General features: G+C 33.7%; 1 protein-coding gene across 6 annotated transcripts; it reads right to left on the bottom strand.

Moving 5' to 3' along the window:
• Nucleotides 1–1,850: 1,850 nt before the first annotated feature.
• LOC135100003 (ankyrin repeat domain-containing protein 40-like) lies at nt 1,851–18,095 on the bottom strand. 6 transcript variants are annotated; one of them, XM_064002823.1, is made up of 7 exons: nt 17,970–18,095; nt 11,394–11,488; nt 11,022–11,157; nt 8,997–9,142; nt 8,237–8,509; nt 7,409–7,556; nt 1,851–2,194 (listed from the first exon to the last, which is right to left on the bottom strand). In XM_064002823.1, exons 3-7 carry the CDS (start codon nt 11,144–11,146, stop codon nt 2,011–2,013), a joined length of 876 nt encoding a protein of 291 aa, XP_063858893.1. In that variant the 5' UTR covers nt 11,147–11,157; nt 11,394–11,488; nt 17,970–18,095; the 3' UTR covers nt 1,851–2,010. The 6 variants fall into 6 exon arrangements, with proteins under 6 accessions (XP_063858893.1, XP_063858894.1, XP_063858891.1 ...); XM_064002824.1 differs by lacking the exon at nt 17,970–18,095 and adding an exon at nt 15,932–15,954; XM_064002821.1 differs by lacking the exon at nt 17,970–18,095 and adding an exon at nt 15,031–15,159.
• Between the last annotated feature and the right edge of the window lie 148 nt (nt 18,096–18,243).

Genomic DNA, 18,243 nt, shown 5'->3' with positions numbered 1-18,243 from the left:
CAGGAATTCAATGTTGGGAGACCCATGAAGTGATAAAGCAATTCTGCAACAATGAAGCAATGAGTCAGGTTGGGTGCCGTGAATAGAACTCGATTCCAAGAGGAACATCATGTCATGGAAGGATGATGAGAAGTTATGATAATCCTTCACAAGCCTTGAAAAAAAAATATAAATAAATAAATAAATAAAATGAATAAATAAATAAATTAATTTAATTGAATAAAAAAAAAAAAAAAAAAAAAAAAAAAAAAAAAAAAAGATTAAATAATAAATTAAATATAAAATAAACTTGTTTATCAGTATCGTGGAATCACTATCAAGAAATTGCCAACAGTCATTTGGAATAGTACATGCAATCCCCACATCCAATTAGAACATGCACCATGTCACTGTTATTGTGTCCAGGCTCCTCAACCTATCATGATAACATGGTCACTCCCACTGTGTTGAAAATAAGAAGGGATCTCATCCATGATACTTGATGGTGGAACAGTGGAACAGTGGAACCTCGGTTACCAAATGTCTCCCTTTCTGAGCAACTCGGTTTTCGAACAAAAAATTTTTACTCATAACTGCTTCATTTACCATATCATAATTCAGTTTTCGAACAAAGTTTCTTGATTTCAAATACTACTACAAGACATTGCAAAAGCTGCCATTTATTACTAATTTACAGTTTCTATAAATATTTCCTTCATTTTTATATATTTGGAGAAGAGATACAGAGAGTAAAACAGTAATTAAATATTTGAAATAAGTTAAATAAGATCCTGTTGAAGAACCTTGATATAAACAAACAAGGTCTGACGCTCAGGAGCAATCCCGAACTTCCTGTGGCTCTCTCTATGACTCATAATGGCATCACTACTGCACAACTGCATTTTCCCACTAGCTTTTCCTAACAGCAAGATGTCTAAGTGTTATAATCATCTTCATTCTGGCAGTGAGTGAGTTGCTCCTCTCTGTGTCACTCTGTAAGGCTTCCCTCACTTGACTGGTGACAAAGAGAATGCCTGCATGGTCTAAAGAATATCTTTTGATGAGTTTCATGACACTAAGTTTTTAAATACATCCTTTCTGGACAAAAAAATTCTAAGCTGGAGATGTTGTGAAGCGGCCATCTTGGCAGTGGGAGGATCAGTCATTACTTGCTAAGACATGGTGGACAGGTGTCTAAGAACGGATCAACCTGTTTTTCATTGATTCCTATGGAAAAAATAGTTTCGGTTTTCAAACGGCATTCAGAAACTAATTAAGTTCGAAAACTGAGGTTCCACTGTATTATCCTTACACATATGACTTGACTTTCTAAAATTTCTTTCTCTTCCCTGAAATTAAGTTTAAGGTTGAAGCTTGTTTTGACACCATGGAACTTGAAGAACAAGACTTTAAGAGAAAATTCCAAGAACATCACAATGGGTGTGGTGCATTGCTACACAATGTGACCTTTCATAGTTACAGTCTCAGAACTCTTGATTGAACTTCTTACATAAATCATATGCCAGAGACATTAAGTTGCTATGGAAATTTTCACAATATATAAAATTATTAAAAAAGACAAGAAGCCACAAGAACTAAAAGTCCTATAGATTGATTTGAAATAAAATATATGAATACATTTTTATCATGCCAAATGGAATTTAATTTAATGCAAACAAATGTCATGTGGTTCAAATGGGGAAAAATGGACAGAGATCGACATAGATCTCTAGGGCCAGGTAGGTGTGAAATAGTGACACAGAATAATATATCACCACAAAAGCATGCAATACATCTGGGAATATTTTGAACATAAGGGACTTGATAAACATAAAGAGACAGGACCACATATGTGTAATTTAAGTACTGGATGCAACTAAGTACACACACACACACACACACACACACACACACACACACACACACACACACACACACACACACACACACAAAGTAATGCCTTCCATCCTCAGTGTGAGACTACAGTTTTATATGCAATGAAACACATTAAGGGTAAGAGAAAATATTCACCTAATACAAAATGGTCTGATTTTTGAATCCATGAATTGAGCTGTAGTTATTTTTTGAGGTGGACTGTGTGTCATTTCGTACAACAGGAGGACGACTCTGACCCTTCATTACCAGTTCCAGCTCTGTGTAGTCAGTGAGGCGTTGTACATCTTTGTCATTTCGAAGGCGAGTGTTTGGTAGCTTTCTGCATAAGTAAAGAAAAGACAATATAAAAGTAAGATGCAAAACAATTTACAGCAAATATTTTTAAAGTATAAACATAATAAGTGATAGAAAATGGGCTTAAAAACCGTATAAAAGCAAATTATACCACATAAACATAACAGACACAGTGCCTTATTAGGGGAGTAAAACTGTGTATATAGAGTACAAGCATGATATGGCTTATCTCTTTCTATCTTAATTCAACATTATCATACACATCAAAAATATATCTAAATGAGTGAAGAATTCTTGACTGAAGAAAGCAGTGTAACTGGAGACCAGTAAAGTAAGGTGTACACAATTCAAACTCAGTTCAAATTGTGGAAAATTATTGAAAAATTCCAACTGGCCTGAAACAGGCCAAATTAATTTAATGTTTACTATGCTAAGGAGTTACGGAATGGGATGGTAAGGGCACATCAGGAAGAGGGAGGGGAGCCATACACTCAGAAGAGCAATGAAGTTGGAGATAGCAGGAAGAAGCCCAGAAGAAAGATTAAAGATCCGTAGATAGTGAGAGGGGGAGAACATGAGAATGATAAACATTATAGCTGGGTGCAATAATGAAAGAAATTATCATGATAACTGATAAATCAATAACAATAAACTTATCAACAATAGCCAGTTAGCAATAACTGGCAATAAATTTATCACTGAATAACTGATAACCGATAAATCGATAAATCCAAAATTCTGAAACTAGTGATTGAACTAGTATTGATATTTCAAATAGAAAATAAATTTAAAAAACATATATATATAAATCCAAATCGTTATTTTTATCTTTATTTTAGAAAACTTAGAAAAATATTAGAGAAAACTTCAAATTCAATGTTTATCTTGTCCCTTCACTAATGAAAAGTACTGTTTTAAGTAAGATAACTACAATTGATTTTGAAAATTTAAAACTTCAACCTACTCATGTTCCAAAAACTAAAATGATCAATTATCACTAGTTTGGAACCAAAAGTACTGGTAATACTGATGAATCAATAACGCAGGAAAAATAATTATCGGATAACTGATAACCTGATATTGTTATCACAATAAATCATCAGGATAATTTATTGTGATAACGCCTGCCTATGATGAACATCACATTAAACAAAATTACAAGTGATAGTGATGAGCCTACTCCAGCTTAGTAAAGAATATTGGTTATCTTCTTTCCTTACTATCTAATGAAAAATGTGATAGTACTATTGTGTTCAGGAGAACTTTATCACAAGCCAATGTACATTTTTACATTAGCTTGGTGGTTCAAGAATAATTAACCCTTGAGATGCACAACCAAATTATACTCTGGGGAGTTTCATTAGAAGTGTAATCATTAGACTGACTGATCAATGCAGCTACAAGTATGAGGCAAGATTGCAAGACAGATTACACTAAGGAAGGGATTCTCAACCTTTCCTCCATCATTAACCCCCTCAGCTTGATGTATTTCTCTATTTATCCCCTTTCTTCCACATAAAAAAAAAAAAAAAACTCTTACCCTCACGTACACACACACACACACACACACACACACACACACACACATAAAAACAAGTAACACCAGGCACATTAAAACATTTATTCACCCCCATAAATACTATGAGAGACAAGACTATTGACTATGAAGGACTGGTCTTAAAGAAGAACTGTTAAAAGGTTTGTCCAGCCATGTTAATTAACTGGAAAAGAGACGTGACTATTTAGAGTCGAAAAACAAGGCTTGGAAAGAGAAATGCACATTTCTGGAAAATGAGAGGAAGGATAAGAATAGGAAGTTGAATCATAAATATGAAGAACTGAGCAAAAATCTAGAAAGCTGCAAGGTAAAGGTGGGGATTAATAAAAAAAGTTGATATACTGTGTGGGGAAAGAATAAGATGAAGAAACTACTAATTTAAAGAAGATAATGAAAAATCAGTTCAAGGATAAGGAAGAATTTGTAAAAAAGGCAGTAGTAAAGTTATCAAAGAAAAGGAAGACTTGGTTAGGAACACTGTAGAGAAGAAAAATGCATAATTGCTTTTGGGATCAAAGAGGAAAAGATAGCACCTAAACACACAAGAAAGGAAAAGAAAGAAGCATTGCAGTGGATCTAGTAAAAGTTGTGACTGAACATGAGAACGATTGGCAGGGGGAGATTCAGGAAGTAACAAGATTGGGAAAGTATACTGAAGAAAAAAGCTGACCAATGAGTATTAAATTTAAATAGCAAATGGCAACAGAAGAGGTACTAAGTGGAGTATGAAGATTAGGAAGAAAGGAGGGCAACAAAAACATCTGGATACAGAGAGACATGAATGAAGAGAGAGAAAAAACGAATGAATTGTGGAAGCAGGCTAAGGAAATAAAAACAAGCCAGAATGGAAAAGGAAAAGACAAAGTTCTACTGGAAAGTCAGGGACATCATGAGGTTGATTAAGTGGATGATTGGAAAAAAAGAGAGTGGAGTGAGAAATTGAAGATTGATTATACTAATATGAATGGATTACTTTCTAGCATGCTTTAGAATACTTATGAGAGTATTCTCCAGATGTGATAGGAATTACTGAAATGAAGCTAAGTGACAACAATGAAGTGAATAATTTGGGTGAACAAAAGCACAATGTATGGCTGAGGAACAGAAATGAAAAATAAGGAGGTAGAGTAATGATTTGGGTGAGAAAAGATTTATTGGCCCAAAAAACTAATTGTGATTATGAATTCGCTGAAGCGATTAAAGTTGAGGTGGTGTGTAGAGAAGATGGAAAAAGAGGCTTTGCAGTGGTATCTGTTCCTCCTAAAACAAATTCCTGGGGGTTGTTGAATGCAAGGCTAAATTAAAGGATACACAAAGATGTGAGGAAGATATGATTGCAAGCAGAGACAATCTATTGATTACGGGGGATTTCAACTGCAAAGAGGTTAGATGGGAAGAGTGGTAGGTGGACAGGAGCGATGAGTCTTGGGGGAGAACTGTTAAGGATGGCAATGGAGAATTCAATGACACAGTGGGTGGAGGAGAATACTAGGTTCAAGGGAGAAGACGGACCCTCAGGGCTGGATTTAATTTTTACTAAAGAATGTGAAGTTGTTGAAGATATAGACTATAAATGTCCAACAGGTAAAAGTGATCTCATGGAGGTGGAGTGTACATTGAGAGTAGGAGATACGAAAGAATGAGTACCACAGAATAGGAAGATTCAACTGTGGAAGAACAGACTTTGGAAAATTGAGGAATTACTTTGAGGAAGTGGACTGGAATCAATTCGATGAAGCAATTGGAATAAAAGATAAATGGTGAGAGTTTATGAACATATACAATGAAGGTGTAAAGAGATTTGGTCCAGAGATAAGGAAACAAGAGATTAAGAAACAGGAGTGGTTTAATAAACAATGTGAGGAAGCAAGGAGGAAGAGAAATTTGGCCTGAATCAAATGGAAGAAAAGGAAAACAAGTGAAGCATGGGAAAAATATAAAAGGGAGAGAAATTAATACTCAAAGGTAAGGAGAGAAGAAATAAAGAATCATGAAAAGATATTGTGGACAGATGTAAGGATGAACAAAGATGTTCTATAGATATGTGAATGGTAAAATGAAGAATAAGAAGGAGTTAAACAAATTGAAAATAAATGGTATGCATGTTGAAGAAAAAGTAGAAATTGCAGAGGTTTAGGATGATTACTTTCAAAGTGTCTTCACTGAAGAGGGAACATTTGATAGACCAGTGATGGCAGATGTGAGAGTAGAAGGATTGAGTAAGACTGAGGTAACAGTGGATGAGGTAAGAATAAGGATGGAGGATTTGGATGTGACAAAGGCACAGGGACCTGATGGAGTATCTAATTGGGTGCTGAAGGAATGCAGATATTAACTTGCAGACAAGGTTTACAAACTCATCATAATTTCATTAAGGGAAGGAGTGGTGCCCAAAGATTGGAAAAAAGCAGATACGGTCCCAATATATAAGAATGGAAGCAAAGAAGGACCATCTAATCATAGACCGGTATCATTAACAGGTGTAGTGGCAAAAATGTGCGAAAGAATATTGAAGCAAAGATGGAGTGAATATCTGGAAGAGAGATATTAACAGACAGGCAATTTGGATTTAGAAAAGGAAGGTTGTATACGACCTTCTACTCCAGAGTCATAGATATAGTACAAGAAAGAGAGGGATGGGCAGATTGTGTTTATTTGGACTTAAAGAAGGCATTCAATAAGGTGCCCCACAAGAGACTGCTGTGGAAATTAGAAATGTTTGGTGGGGTGAAAGGAGTGCTCCTACACTGGATCAGTGACTTTCTGAGAAGAAGGGAAATGAGAACAGTGGTCAAAGATATGAAGTCATCATTGAGGGAGGTAATTTGTGGTGTCCCGCTGGGGTTGGTACTAGCACCAGTTATGTTTCCTATCTATGTGAATGATAAGATGGATGAGGTGAATAGCTACATGAGTCTATCTGCTGATCATGCAAAATTGATGAGAAAAGTGGAGAGGACAGAGGATTGTGAAGCTCTACAGGAAGATATGAATGTGATTTGGAACTGGAGTGACACTTTGAAAATGAAGTTTAATATAAAAAAATGTGGAGAGTTGAAGTTTGGACATGGTTACATGAGGCCAATCTTCAGTTATAAATTGGGTAATGAAATAAAAGTGAAGAGTGAAGAGAAGAGTGAAAGGAAAAACTGGATAAGAGTAGATATTGAGACGGGACAGTACGAGCTTAGACTCTTCCTGTAAACCACAACTAGTTAAATACAACTAGGTAAATACACACACACTTACATATTCTCTCTCTCTCTCTCTCTCTCTCTCTCTCTCTCTCTCTCTCTCTCTCTCTCTCTCTCTCTCTATATATATATATATATATATATATATATATATATATATATATATATATATATATATATATATTACAAAACAAAATGTAATTTAATTATTACTCAATTATCAGTTATATCAGTTATTTATCCCCTGCCATGTAGTGTTTTACCCCAAAGAGTTGAATTTACCTCTGGTTGAGAATCACTGTGCTAAGGCATGTCATTAATGAACATATTCCGTTCAAGGAAACTAACATCATTTGGCTGGATTTGAAAGTGTACTCAAAAAGTGATATAACCAATACTAAGTGTAATTTTGTGATTTATGATCCTCTGGTCTAAAAATGCTAATACATTTAAATGTTAACGTAAAAGAATGAATAATAAAACCAACCTTATTCTTTCCACCAACTGAGGATTTACAGCCATTTCTCTGCAGCAAGTTGTCAACAAGGAACTATAGTTGATTTGTGCTTTTTGAAATTCAATCTCAATAAAATCTGGATCATCTGAATGTGCAAGTCGCACTTTGAGTACAATTTCTGAAAAGAAACCATAGCATTAATACACTGATTGCTCATGGAAATACATGTTAAATGTGTTTATTCACTTAAAATGATAAAGTAGGTTTGAGTAACCAAAACATAAAGGGGCAATAAATAAATAAATAAACAAATAAATAAATAAATCTCAAATCTATTCAAGTAATGATTTTCTAAAGAAGAGCAGGAAATAAAGTAGCTTGCAAAATTTTATCACAACATTTTCAGGGAACTTACTGGCAATGAAACATAGTTGAAAATCACTGCTCTAGGCCTGTATGTTCAAGATTTTTAAGTTGGACTTAATCTTTACTCTAAATTAGACATAACAGTAGATATGTCACCTGTCACTTATAGGCTGAAGAGGTATTATACAAACAAACCAACTAAAAAGAAAAAAATCCCAACAGGATCAAGGTATGTATTTCTGTATTTAGTGGAAATTCCTCTAATTTCTCTTTGGTATTCTGGATAGAAAACAACCACTTATTAATATTCCCAGTTCTTTTCTTTTCATGGCACTGATAGAATCATGAAATAAAATAACAAGACAGGACATTAATAAAATTTAAAAAAAAGCTTCTGCATAATCAACTATGTAATTATATGCAACATATTAACAATCATGCAAGCACATCTCTACTGTTCTGAATGGGCAAAGATCATGTTATATATCTAACCTTTGTTTTGTCTAGCCAAAGAATCTTGCACATAGTTAGAGCCAGAAATTTGAGTGGAGGGATGTGTAGCCACACCATTTCCATACTGTGAAACAGTGCAGGAATCTGCACTTTCAATTCCATTTGTCAGAGGTTTTCCAAAGGGGTTCTTCATACTAACTGGATTTACAGGTACTTTGTAGTCAATAGGAGGATTTGATAGATAGCTGGGTGTTATTGGGAGAGAGTCTGTGTTTCCTGCTGTTCCTTCACTTGTTGGTGGGATCTCAGCACCTTAAAAATGAAACAAGACATTCATATTCAGCCAAAATATCTTCTTCAGTTTTTACTACACTATAAGAACAGCTCTGTTCGAATATAAAACCTTGTAATTCTATATATGGCTGACAAGTAATGTGATGTATGTTAAACTGAAGAGGCACATTACAGTTTCCCTCTTTTATGTAAGAGGGTGCCCCTCCTACATGAAAAAAATAAATAAAAAATAAAATAAATAAATAAATTATTTATATATATATATATATATATATATATATATATATATATATATATATATATATATATATATATATATATATATATATATATATATATATATATATATAAAGAAGTTTAGACTGTTACAATTGATTCACAAACAGTAATGATGCCTTAGTTTGTGTCCTTTTCTAAATGAACATCAACTGTGTATGTCTGAGTTACTATAAATAAGAAATTGCTAACATTAAGGATGAGAAGACCCATCACAGCATATCCATACCTAGAAGATGTAGTATTTGTGCACTGGTAGTTAAATTAGCTGGTTTTTGTGCCTGGTTGTTCTCAATCTCTGGATCAGCACCATGGGACATTAACAACTGAATGATCTCAGTATGCCCTCTTTTGCAAGCCCAGTGTAATCCAGTCCTGTAAATGATGACTCCAATTACAAAGCTGAGAGAGAGAGAGAGAGAGAGAGAGAGAGAGAGAGAGAGAGAGAGAGAGAGAGAGAGAGAGAGAGAGAGAGAGAGAGAGAGAGAGAGAGAGAGAGAGAGAGAGAGAGAGAGAGAGAGAGAGAGAGAGAGAGAGAGAGAGAGAGAGAGAGAGAGAGAGAGAGAGAGAGAGAGAGAGAGAGAGAGAGAGAGAGAGAGAGAGAGAGAGAGAGGATTCCCATGGAGAGAATTATTTAATGCAATAAAATAAAATGTTACTTATTTGGGAATGTTAGGTATATTTGCAAGATGGTTAAGAATATGGAAAGTATGTTGTACTAATTGTTGTAGGTCACTGTACTATAAATAAATAAATAAATAAATATAAAAAAATAAAATAACAGTCTGGTCAGTGAATTGTTGCTAATATGAATCACTGTTACTGGTTTGACCTGGTAACAATTGTCCCAATATATTTCCTAGCTCTCCTGTTATGAGGTTATTGGCTCCTGCCCTGTGGAACCCTATTGTGGCCATTCCCTTCAGGAGACTTCTCAAGTAGCTGTCAAAAAAAAAAAAATAAATAAATAAATAAAAAAATAAAAATAAAATAAAAACTCAGTTATTTTCTAAATAAATGAACAATAAAGAAGTAACTAAAATAGCATTTTGCTTTCTTGCAAAGATCTTGACTTTTTTCTAGTATATTAAAGAAAACTGACATGTGTACAAGGTGATAGCATGATGAGTATTTTAGGCTAGCAAATATATTCCTAACAGGAGAAAGAGACCTAAGAAAAGGTTTATATATGCAGTGAAAGTATATATATATATATATATATATATATATATATATATATATATATATATATATATATATATATATATATATATATATATATATATATATATATATATATATATATATATATATATATATATATATATATATATATATATTGGAACCTTGGTTCTCAAATTTAATTCGTTCATGAATGCTGTTCGAAATCCGAAATGTTTGAAAACTAAAACTATTTTCCCCACAGGAATCAATGTAAAATGGATTAATCCATTCCCAGACACCAGTCTGCACTGTCTTACCAGCTTATGACAGACGCTCTCATAGCCAAGATAGCTGCTTAACATCTCCGGCTCACAAATTACTTATCCAGAAAGGATGTATTGAATGAAGTCAGTGACACAGAACTCATGATATCTCTCACACTCCCAAGTATAGCCTGGGAATGTTAGTGTTGCCTGACACTACCATATGAACCTATGTGCTAGCATATGAGTGTTGCAGCCTAAGGAGTTGGCACCAATTTTCCTGTATGTTTCAATGAAAGGTGTCAACTTTATCTGCCGATACTGTGTATATATATGTGTATATATATATATATATATATATATATATATATATATATATATATATATATATATATATATATATATATATATATATATATATATATATATATATATATATATATATATATATATATATATATATATATATATATATATATATATATATATATTCTTTTAATCCTCAAATCCTTCCTTTTCAGGTGAGCAAATCACTTTAGTATTGTGATCTGATCTTCCATACACAGCATGCACCTAATTTTCAGTAATTCTATAATTCTAAGCATTTTCTTAAGTCTGCACTTAGAGTTCACTCGTCACAGCTAAACAGAAAAGTTATAAAAAAGTAATACCTTAAATATTCTGTTCTTTTTTGCTTTGACAGACATATCTCTCTTCCTCTAAGCTCCTCTCAGCAATCTCAAAGCTTATGTTCCTTATCTTACCCAATGGCTCACCTGTGTCTATATGGAGTCTCGTGTCTCAGTATCCCCACTATAGGAACTCACCAGCCATTAATTTCATGTTGACTGTTAACATTGATACCTCTTGAGATCAATGTCATGATAGCATCAGTGTCACCGAAACAACAAGCCTCTCGGAACTTTTCTTCTTGTTGCTTTTGAACATCCATCTTAAGTATAGCTGAAAATGATAAAGAATCTTAAGCTGTCAAGAAACTAAAAACATTGCATAAATGCATCTTTAATGCCTATGAAATTCAGCAAATCAATAAAATGACAATAAACTTATCAAAGGGGAGAGAGAGAGAGAGAGAGAGAGAGAGAGAGAGAGAGAGAGAGAGAGAGAGAGAGAGAGAGAGAGAGAGAGAGAGAGAGAGAGAGAGAGAGAGAGAGAAATTTATTGGTTAGTTCCAGTACCTGTATCTGTTGATGCCTGTTTCTATGAATTTCCCTGATGGGATGTAGCAACAATGTTCTGCCAGGCAGCAATCAACTACCTCAGATGAGGACAGCTAGGAAAGGAAAAACATATTGGCATGATTGTGACCATAGCAAGTCCGCAAAACAGGGATTTCAGGTGTGGTTAAATTAGCAACATTCAGTGCTCAATGGCTTCTGTATATATATATATATATATATATATATATATATATATATATATATATATATATATATATATATATATATATATATATATATAAACAGTGGAACCTCAGTTTTTTAACTCAATTTGTTCCTGAATGCCGCTCAAAATCTGAAATGTTCAAAAACCAAAACTATTTTTCCCATAGGAATCAATGTAAAATAGAATAATCTGTTCTCAGACACCCATCCACCATGTCCTAGCGGGTAATGGCCAAGGCTTCCACTGCTAAGATGGCTGCTCCACAACATCTCCAGCTTAGACATTTTTATCCAGAAAGGATGTATTGAATGAACTTGGTGACAAATAACTTATCAATTGATATTGTTTAAACCATGCAGGCATTCTCTTTGTCACCAGTCAAGTGAGGGAAGCCTTACAGACGAACACTGAGAGGAGCAAACCACTCACTGCCAAAATGAAGGTGATCATAACACTCAGACATCTAGCTGCTAGGAAAAGCTACTGGGAAAAAAGCAGTTCTGCAGTAGTGATGGCATTGTGGGTCATAGAGAGAGCCACAGGAGGCTCAGTATTACTCAAGATCACCAAACCTTGTTCGTTTACATCAAGGTTCTTCAACAGGATCACATTTAACTTATTTAAAAGATTGAATTACTGTCTTACCCTTTGTGTCTCTCCTCCAAATATATAAAAATAAAGGCAATATTTATAGAAACTACAAATTATTAATAAATGGTAGCTTTTTCTACGTCTTGTAGTATTTGAAATCAAGTAACTTCGAAAACCAAATTATGGTACAGCAACCAAAGCAATTATGAGTTAAAAATTTTGTTCAAAAACCAAATTGTTCGTTCAGAAAGGGAGACATTCGGTAACCAAGGTTCCAGTGTGTGTGTGTGTGTGTGTGTGTGTGTGTGTGTGTGTGTGTGTGTGTGTGTGTGTGTGTGTGTGTGTGTGTGTGTGTGTGTATGTGTGTGTGTGTGCGTGTGTGTGCGTGCGTGTGCGTCTGTTTGTGTGTGTTTGTGTGAACTTGCTGCAACACTTGCAAAGAGTGATATATAATGGGACCACTGATCCTTTCTTCCAGTCTTCAGTGACTGTTTCACTTATGACAAAGAACAATCCAATCTGTATTTTAAGCTAAATTTCTACATACACGTTATACTTTAACTAAAAACTGAAAAGTTAAAAATGATGATAAAGACTGATATGTAATATGGACATGATGTGACTATTGAACAATGGACTTTAATGGAGGAAGTGTATACTGGGAACATGCATCTTTTTAAAACATCCACATTAGATAAAGATAAAAAGTTATGGTATTATTTCAGTCTTTCACCTGTCTCAATATGGCTTTTCTTAACGTTCTCATCAGAAAGTTTTGCATTCTGAGTAAATTGAACCCCATATATATATCCACCACACATTATTTATAATGTGTGAATTTTTTTCAAAGATTTTTCCAAGTTTTCTAAGATAAAGATAAAAATAAAGGTTTGGATTTATCAATTTTTTTAATAAAAAATATCAATATTATTATTGCTAGCATTGGAACTTTGGATTTATTGATTCATTGGTCATCAGGTGATGAATTTACAGCCAGTTGCCGATAATATAGTTATTGACTTATAAGTTATCATAAATTTTTTTTTCACTTTTGTGCCCAGCTATGATGCTAATAGTGATTTTTAAAGATCTATGTTTTTTTTTGGAGGGAAGCAAGCTTGTTCGCTCCTGTGACAATGCTCAGCTATGACACACCTACATGTGTGACAGATTTTTTAGCCTTGTCAGTTAGGATAGGCTAGGTTAGGTTAAGTTAGTTTAGTTAAATTAGATTAGTTTAGTTTGGTTATGTTAGATTAAGTTAGGTTAGGTTAGGTTGGTTTGGTTAGGCCTGGTTAGGTTAGGTTGGTTTAGTTAGTTTTGTTAGGTTAGGTTTTGGGGGAACATTGCAGGTGAGTGTTACTTCTGTGTGTTACTTATTTATGAGGACAAAACTACTTTTCTGGTTGATTACAGTCTGTTTTATATTAATCTGCTTTTAGTTTTTATTGCAAATCATTAGTTTCTGAGGGGATGAGGGGTTGAGGGGAAAACAATACAAACTAATGATTTGTAGGAAAACAACAGGAGATTAATTCAAAACAGACTGAAGACTACTGAAAAAAAAACTGTTTCATCCAGAACAGAGAAACTGCTGGAAGAGTAAAATTTTACCAAAGTTAATGTTAAAATGTGCAATACTGATGGGTAATAAGTGAAGCAACTCGGATTACTGTTTTTGTACATTATTAATCTTCTCCATTTTTATTCCTATTTTCACCAATTGTGATGGATTTGCATATATATAATTGCAAATTTACTGTCCTGCTTACCTTAGCTCCCTTAGATCTTAAATGCTAATATTCCTACCAGACACTCAACTTGGCTCTCCATGAGGGTTCTATTGATAAAACCCACTATTTCTGGTAGTTATTACTGGATTTCATATCCAGTCAGTTACCTTGTTTTCTTGACCAGTTTTTATGATAACTGAGCCTTTTTTAAGACATTTCTTCTGTAGTCTTTCTTTCCATCACTAAGTTTTCAAGGTTGGAATTTTTTAATTATTATTTGGCAAACTTGTTGAGCTTGCAGGCAACACTGCTGCCACCTACCATTCTTCTTCAACACTAATATTGAATGCTTCAATCACATTTGATCTATTATTTGATACCTATTCATGTGCTATCACCTCTCATGCTTCGTGTGCACATAGAATTAGCAACTTCCCAATGTTTGTTTACTTCCTGTCAACTACTCCAGTGCCAATGAAAACTAATAAGGTATGCATGTTACTGGGTTAGCTTGTTAGTTAGCTCAAGTTAGGTTAAGTTGTTAGTTCGGTTAGATTAATTAGGTTAGATTTGTTAAGTTTGGTTAGGCTATTTAGGTTAGGGAAAAAGTCTTGGTTGGAGGGAGGGAACAGGAAAGGAAAACTATGTATTTCAGATGGAAATGAACCTCAAATTCATGTGAATAATGTGAAAACAACCAGGAAAAGAATAAAATCACCAGCATAAGGAAAATTTATCCTATTTTAAACTGTCTGTTCACTGACAGGGGCATGTCAACTGGGAGCTGATTGTGCATTTTGAAGGTAAGCTATGCTATGTCCTTTTTTTGTTGTTGTTTATTTGAGTGTGCTGAGATGTGTATGCTATCTATGATGACTGCAAGCTGATGAATGGTAACTGTGAGCATCTTACGATTGTCTTAGAATGAGGATTTGTCATTATCCTTTTTACCTTAAATGAAAAAGAAAATTGTAAATTAAGTTGTAACTTTCATAAAGTCACAGTTGAATGTCACGAGTGTAATTTTCTAATACACATCATCCAAATACTGTACCAAGAACAATGAAACAACGCAGGAAGGAGCGGTGCCACTACCACTGTTTACCTTCCTGAGTTTACAGCGCGTCACACCTCACTGAAAACGTCGCCACTGCATGGGGAACTTATTGCGTCTGTGTATTGTGAGGGATGTTGCTTCAAAGTTCACGGTAACCATTAAGAATTACCTGACCGGTACAGGCAGAATCAACCCATTAACTCCGTTACTTCTTGTTTTCTATTTATTTCTATATATGGAAGTTAATCAAGTGCGGCAATAAATCTATTGACTTTAATACATCACACAATGGAACGTAGAGCGTCAGCTATACAGTGTTCAGAAAAAAAAAAAAAAAAAAATGGTAATACTTTTTTCATACTCCATTTCTCTTGTCTCGTGCGAGACAACCTTAAATATATTATGAAACTCGGCTTTCTTATAAAGCGTATCACTAAAGTATTAGAGTTACATTCTGTGGTTATAATTTTTAGATTTTAAAATATTGGTTGAATATTCATTGTGTATCTCAGACCTTGATTGATTGATTGATTGATACATTTATTGTTGCATTAATAATGAAATACAACAAAGGAGGAGGACGGACCTTGCCACCCACTCCCTGGACTTAAGGATAGAGTATCAAACATATAAAAATATAGTATACATTACAAGAATATAAGTAAATAAATAAATACAGATATTGCACGCCTTATTGCATAAATATCCTAGTCTGGGAGCAAACATAGGATATTCCTTGAGTATAGCCTAAAGAGTGGCTGAATCTAAGAAATGGTCAATGAGGGTATACAAGTCATATTGACCTTGCAGCCTAAATTTTGCATCTCAGACCTTAGCTGTTGTAGTATTATCTTTAACAGCGTACTATCTATATACTTCTTGCCCCTGGCAGTCTCCAGAGACACAACTAGAGTTAACATTAGATAACATCACACACATTCATACATACCGAGAGGAAAAAGATGGAAAAGGAGGTGGACTCACAATTTTACAGATGAAAGGTGATGATAAACAAATAAAAAAAATAAACGCTATCAACAAGAATACATTACATACAAATTGTAAAATAAGCACAGTTTAATTTATAATTATATTGGTATACCTCTCAACAAATGATGGAGAAAGAAATAAGAAGCTAGAATTATAAATTAATGAGATTCTTAAAAGATCTGAAGGATCATCATTAGTACTCTTGGGTGGCTTTATTGGTTACGTAAGATTCCTGGGAAAGCATGGTAAAAAAAATAAAATAAAATAAATAAATAATAATAATAATAAAATGGATAATTGAAAAAAAGTTAATATTACTAAACGGAAATCAATTTGTTGTGGTATAAAATGATAATAATAAAAGTATGCATGACAAATATGCAAACATGATAACTGATGAAAACAAAGAAAAATTTGATTTATCTGATCATAATTTGCTTAGTGCATATTTCAATATAAATTACTCCATTAGAAAAAAAAATAAAATTATAGAAATAACATACTTGAAAATAAATGAGGAAACAAAACAAAATTATTTAAAGAAAACAGAAACAACTATAACAAACAATGAAGATAATGATTTAGATAATTTTGAAACTCATTAAAAGTCTCAGAGCATAATATGAGAAAGAAAATAAAGCGACAGGTGAAGCGAGTAGCTAATATTAAAAAAAAAAGTCAGTGTGGATGACAAGAGATATATATATAAAGAAATAAACCAGTAAGAGAAGGCGCTATAACAAAGAGAAACGGAAAAAAAGAATAATAATAGAGTAAAGAAAAAAGTATACTAGGAACATAAATGGAGAGTGAAGATACTGATAAAAGACGAAAGTGGCAAACATGAAAGAAAAAAAAAGCGGTGGAGGTGATACGAAATTATAGAAATAAGGCAAGAAAACTATAGGAAAACATTAAGGAACTCAAGGCGGAAACCATAAATAAAGAATTCACTTTATATAACAGTGATGGATGAATTCTGGAGCACAATATACAGAATGGGAGTAAACAAGATAAATGAGATATGGAACGTAGAATCTAGACAAGATTATGAATTGATATAAGAAACAAATATGAGGATCACTTTCATATTACGAATACAAACACAGGTCACTGGAACAATTGTAATATTGCAGTTTCTCTAATAGAACACTTGGACATGGCACTTACATGTAAAAGAGGCGGGATGTTACCAATGAAAGGAGAAAGTTCGCATAACGAAGATGAAAATAATTATAGTAATAACAACAACAATAATAATAATAATAATAATAATAATAATAATAATAATAATAATAATAATAATAATAATAATAACAATAACAAATAAAATAATAATAATAATAATAATAATAATAACAATTAAGGAAAACTAAAAAAAATAATATAGCAGCAGGACCAGATGGTATTAAATCAGAATTATTTAAAATTCTGACAAATAGTGATAAATGCATACAACTCACAAGCTGCTACAATAAAATTATAGACAAGGAAGAAATAAGTGGCAACTGGAAAGTAACAAATACAATATTAATACCCAAAATTCCAAACCCCACAATGGCAGCCCTTAGACCAATATCACTTGCCAAGATTTCATACAGAAGTACCTCGGTATACGTCTGTTTTGGAATAAGTCCAACTTGGTATACGTCCTGTTTGGATGCGAAAGAAGACATTTCTGGATAAGAACTCTGCTTCCTCATTCCCGCCACTCAAACCTACCTAACCCATCAAACATACTTGGGAGCCTGTGTGGAAGTGAGGACTTTATGGGTAGGTGGGGAAGGGGGATGAAAAAAAAATAAATAAATTTTGGTATTAAAAATCTAAGGAAATTTCACTTAATATTTCGAAATTGTTACTATTCACTTAATTTGAAACAATTCTCGCTACACTGTTTTAATAATGGTTTTCACCAACGAGTGACTTGTTTGCAGATAATTATGTATGCTCGAGATTTTACTGAAAACAATACAAGCACATCGGCGTGTTTTCACCTAACATGTTTGCATCGCTGCTCGCGAATGGCTGTCTTTCGCTCCTCCCCGCTGCTTGCGGCCGGGTAGTTGTAATGTTCCGAGGCTCCCAGGAGTCCTGCGCGAAAGGAAAATGCCTGTTTCTGAGGCGCTTGCGAAAAATTGAAGAAGACGCCATATATTATGATGAAACTAGGTTTTCGTATATAGCGCATCACTATAGTAACAGAGATTCTATGGTAATAATTTTTAGGTTTGAAAATATTCCTTAAATATTACTTGTATACTTCCGACC

Source organism: Scylla paramamosain, chromosome 4, assembly GCF_035594125.1.
Source record: "Scylla paramamosain isolate STU-SP2022 chromosome 4, ASM3559412v1, whole genome shotgun sequence".
NCBI classification, from domain to species: Eukaryota; Metazoa; Arthropoda; class Malacostraca; order Decapoda; family Portunidae; genus Scylla; species Scylla paramamosain.
The sequence above is the reverse complement of the archived record's forward strand: the minus strand, read 5'-3'. Positions and strand labels throughout refer to the sequence as shown.

What these genes read in the sequence shown, in the direction of transcription:
- LOC135100003 (XM_064002823.1), bottom strand. Translation starts at nt 11,146, where the DNA reads ATGGATGTTCAAAAGCAACAAGAAGAAAAGTTCCGAGAGGCTTGTTGT. An exon ending in CAACATGAAATTAATGGCTG is followed by an intron (nt 9,143 to 11,021) that starts GTGAGTTCCTAT and finishes CATCATTTACAG; the next exon opens with GACTGGATTACACTGGGCTT. An exon ending in CAGTTGGTGGAAAGAATAAG is followed by an intron (nt 2,195 to 7,408) that starts GTTGGTTTTATT and finishes TTACTTATGCAG; the next exon opens with AAAGCTACCAAACACTCGCC.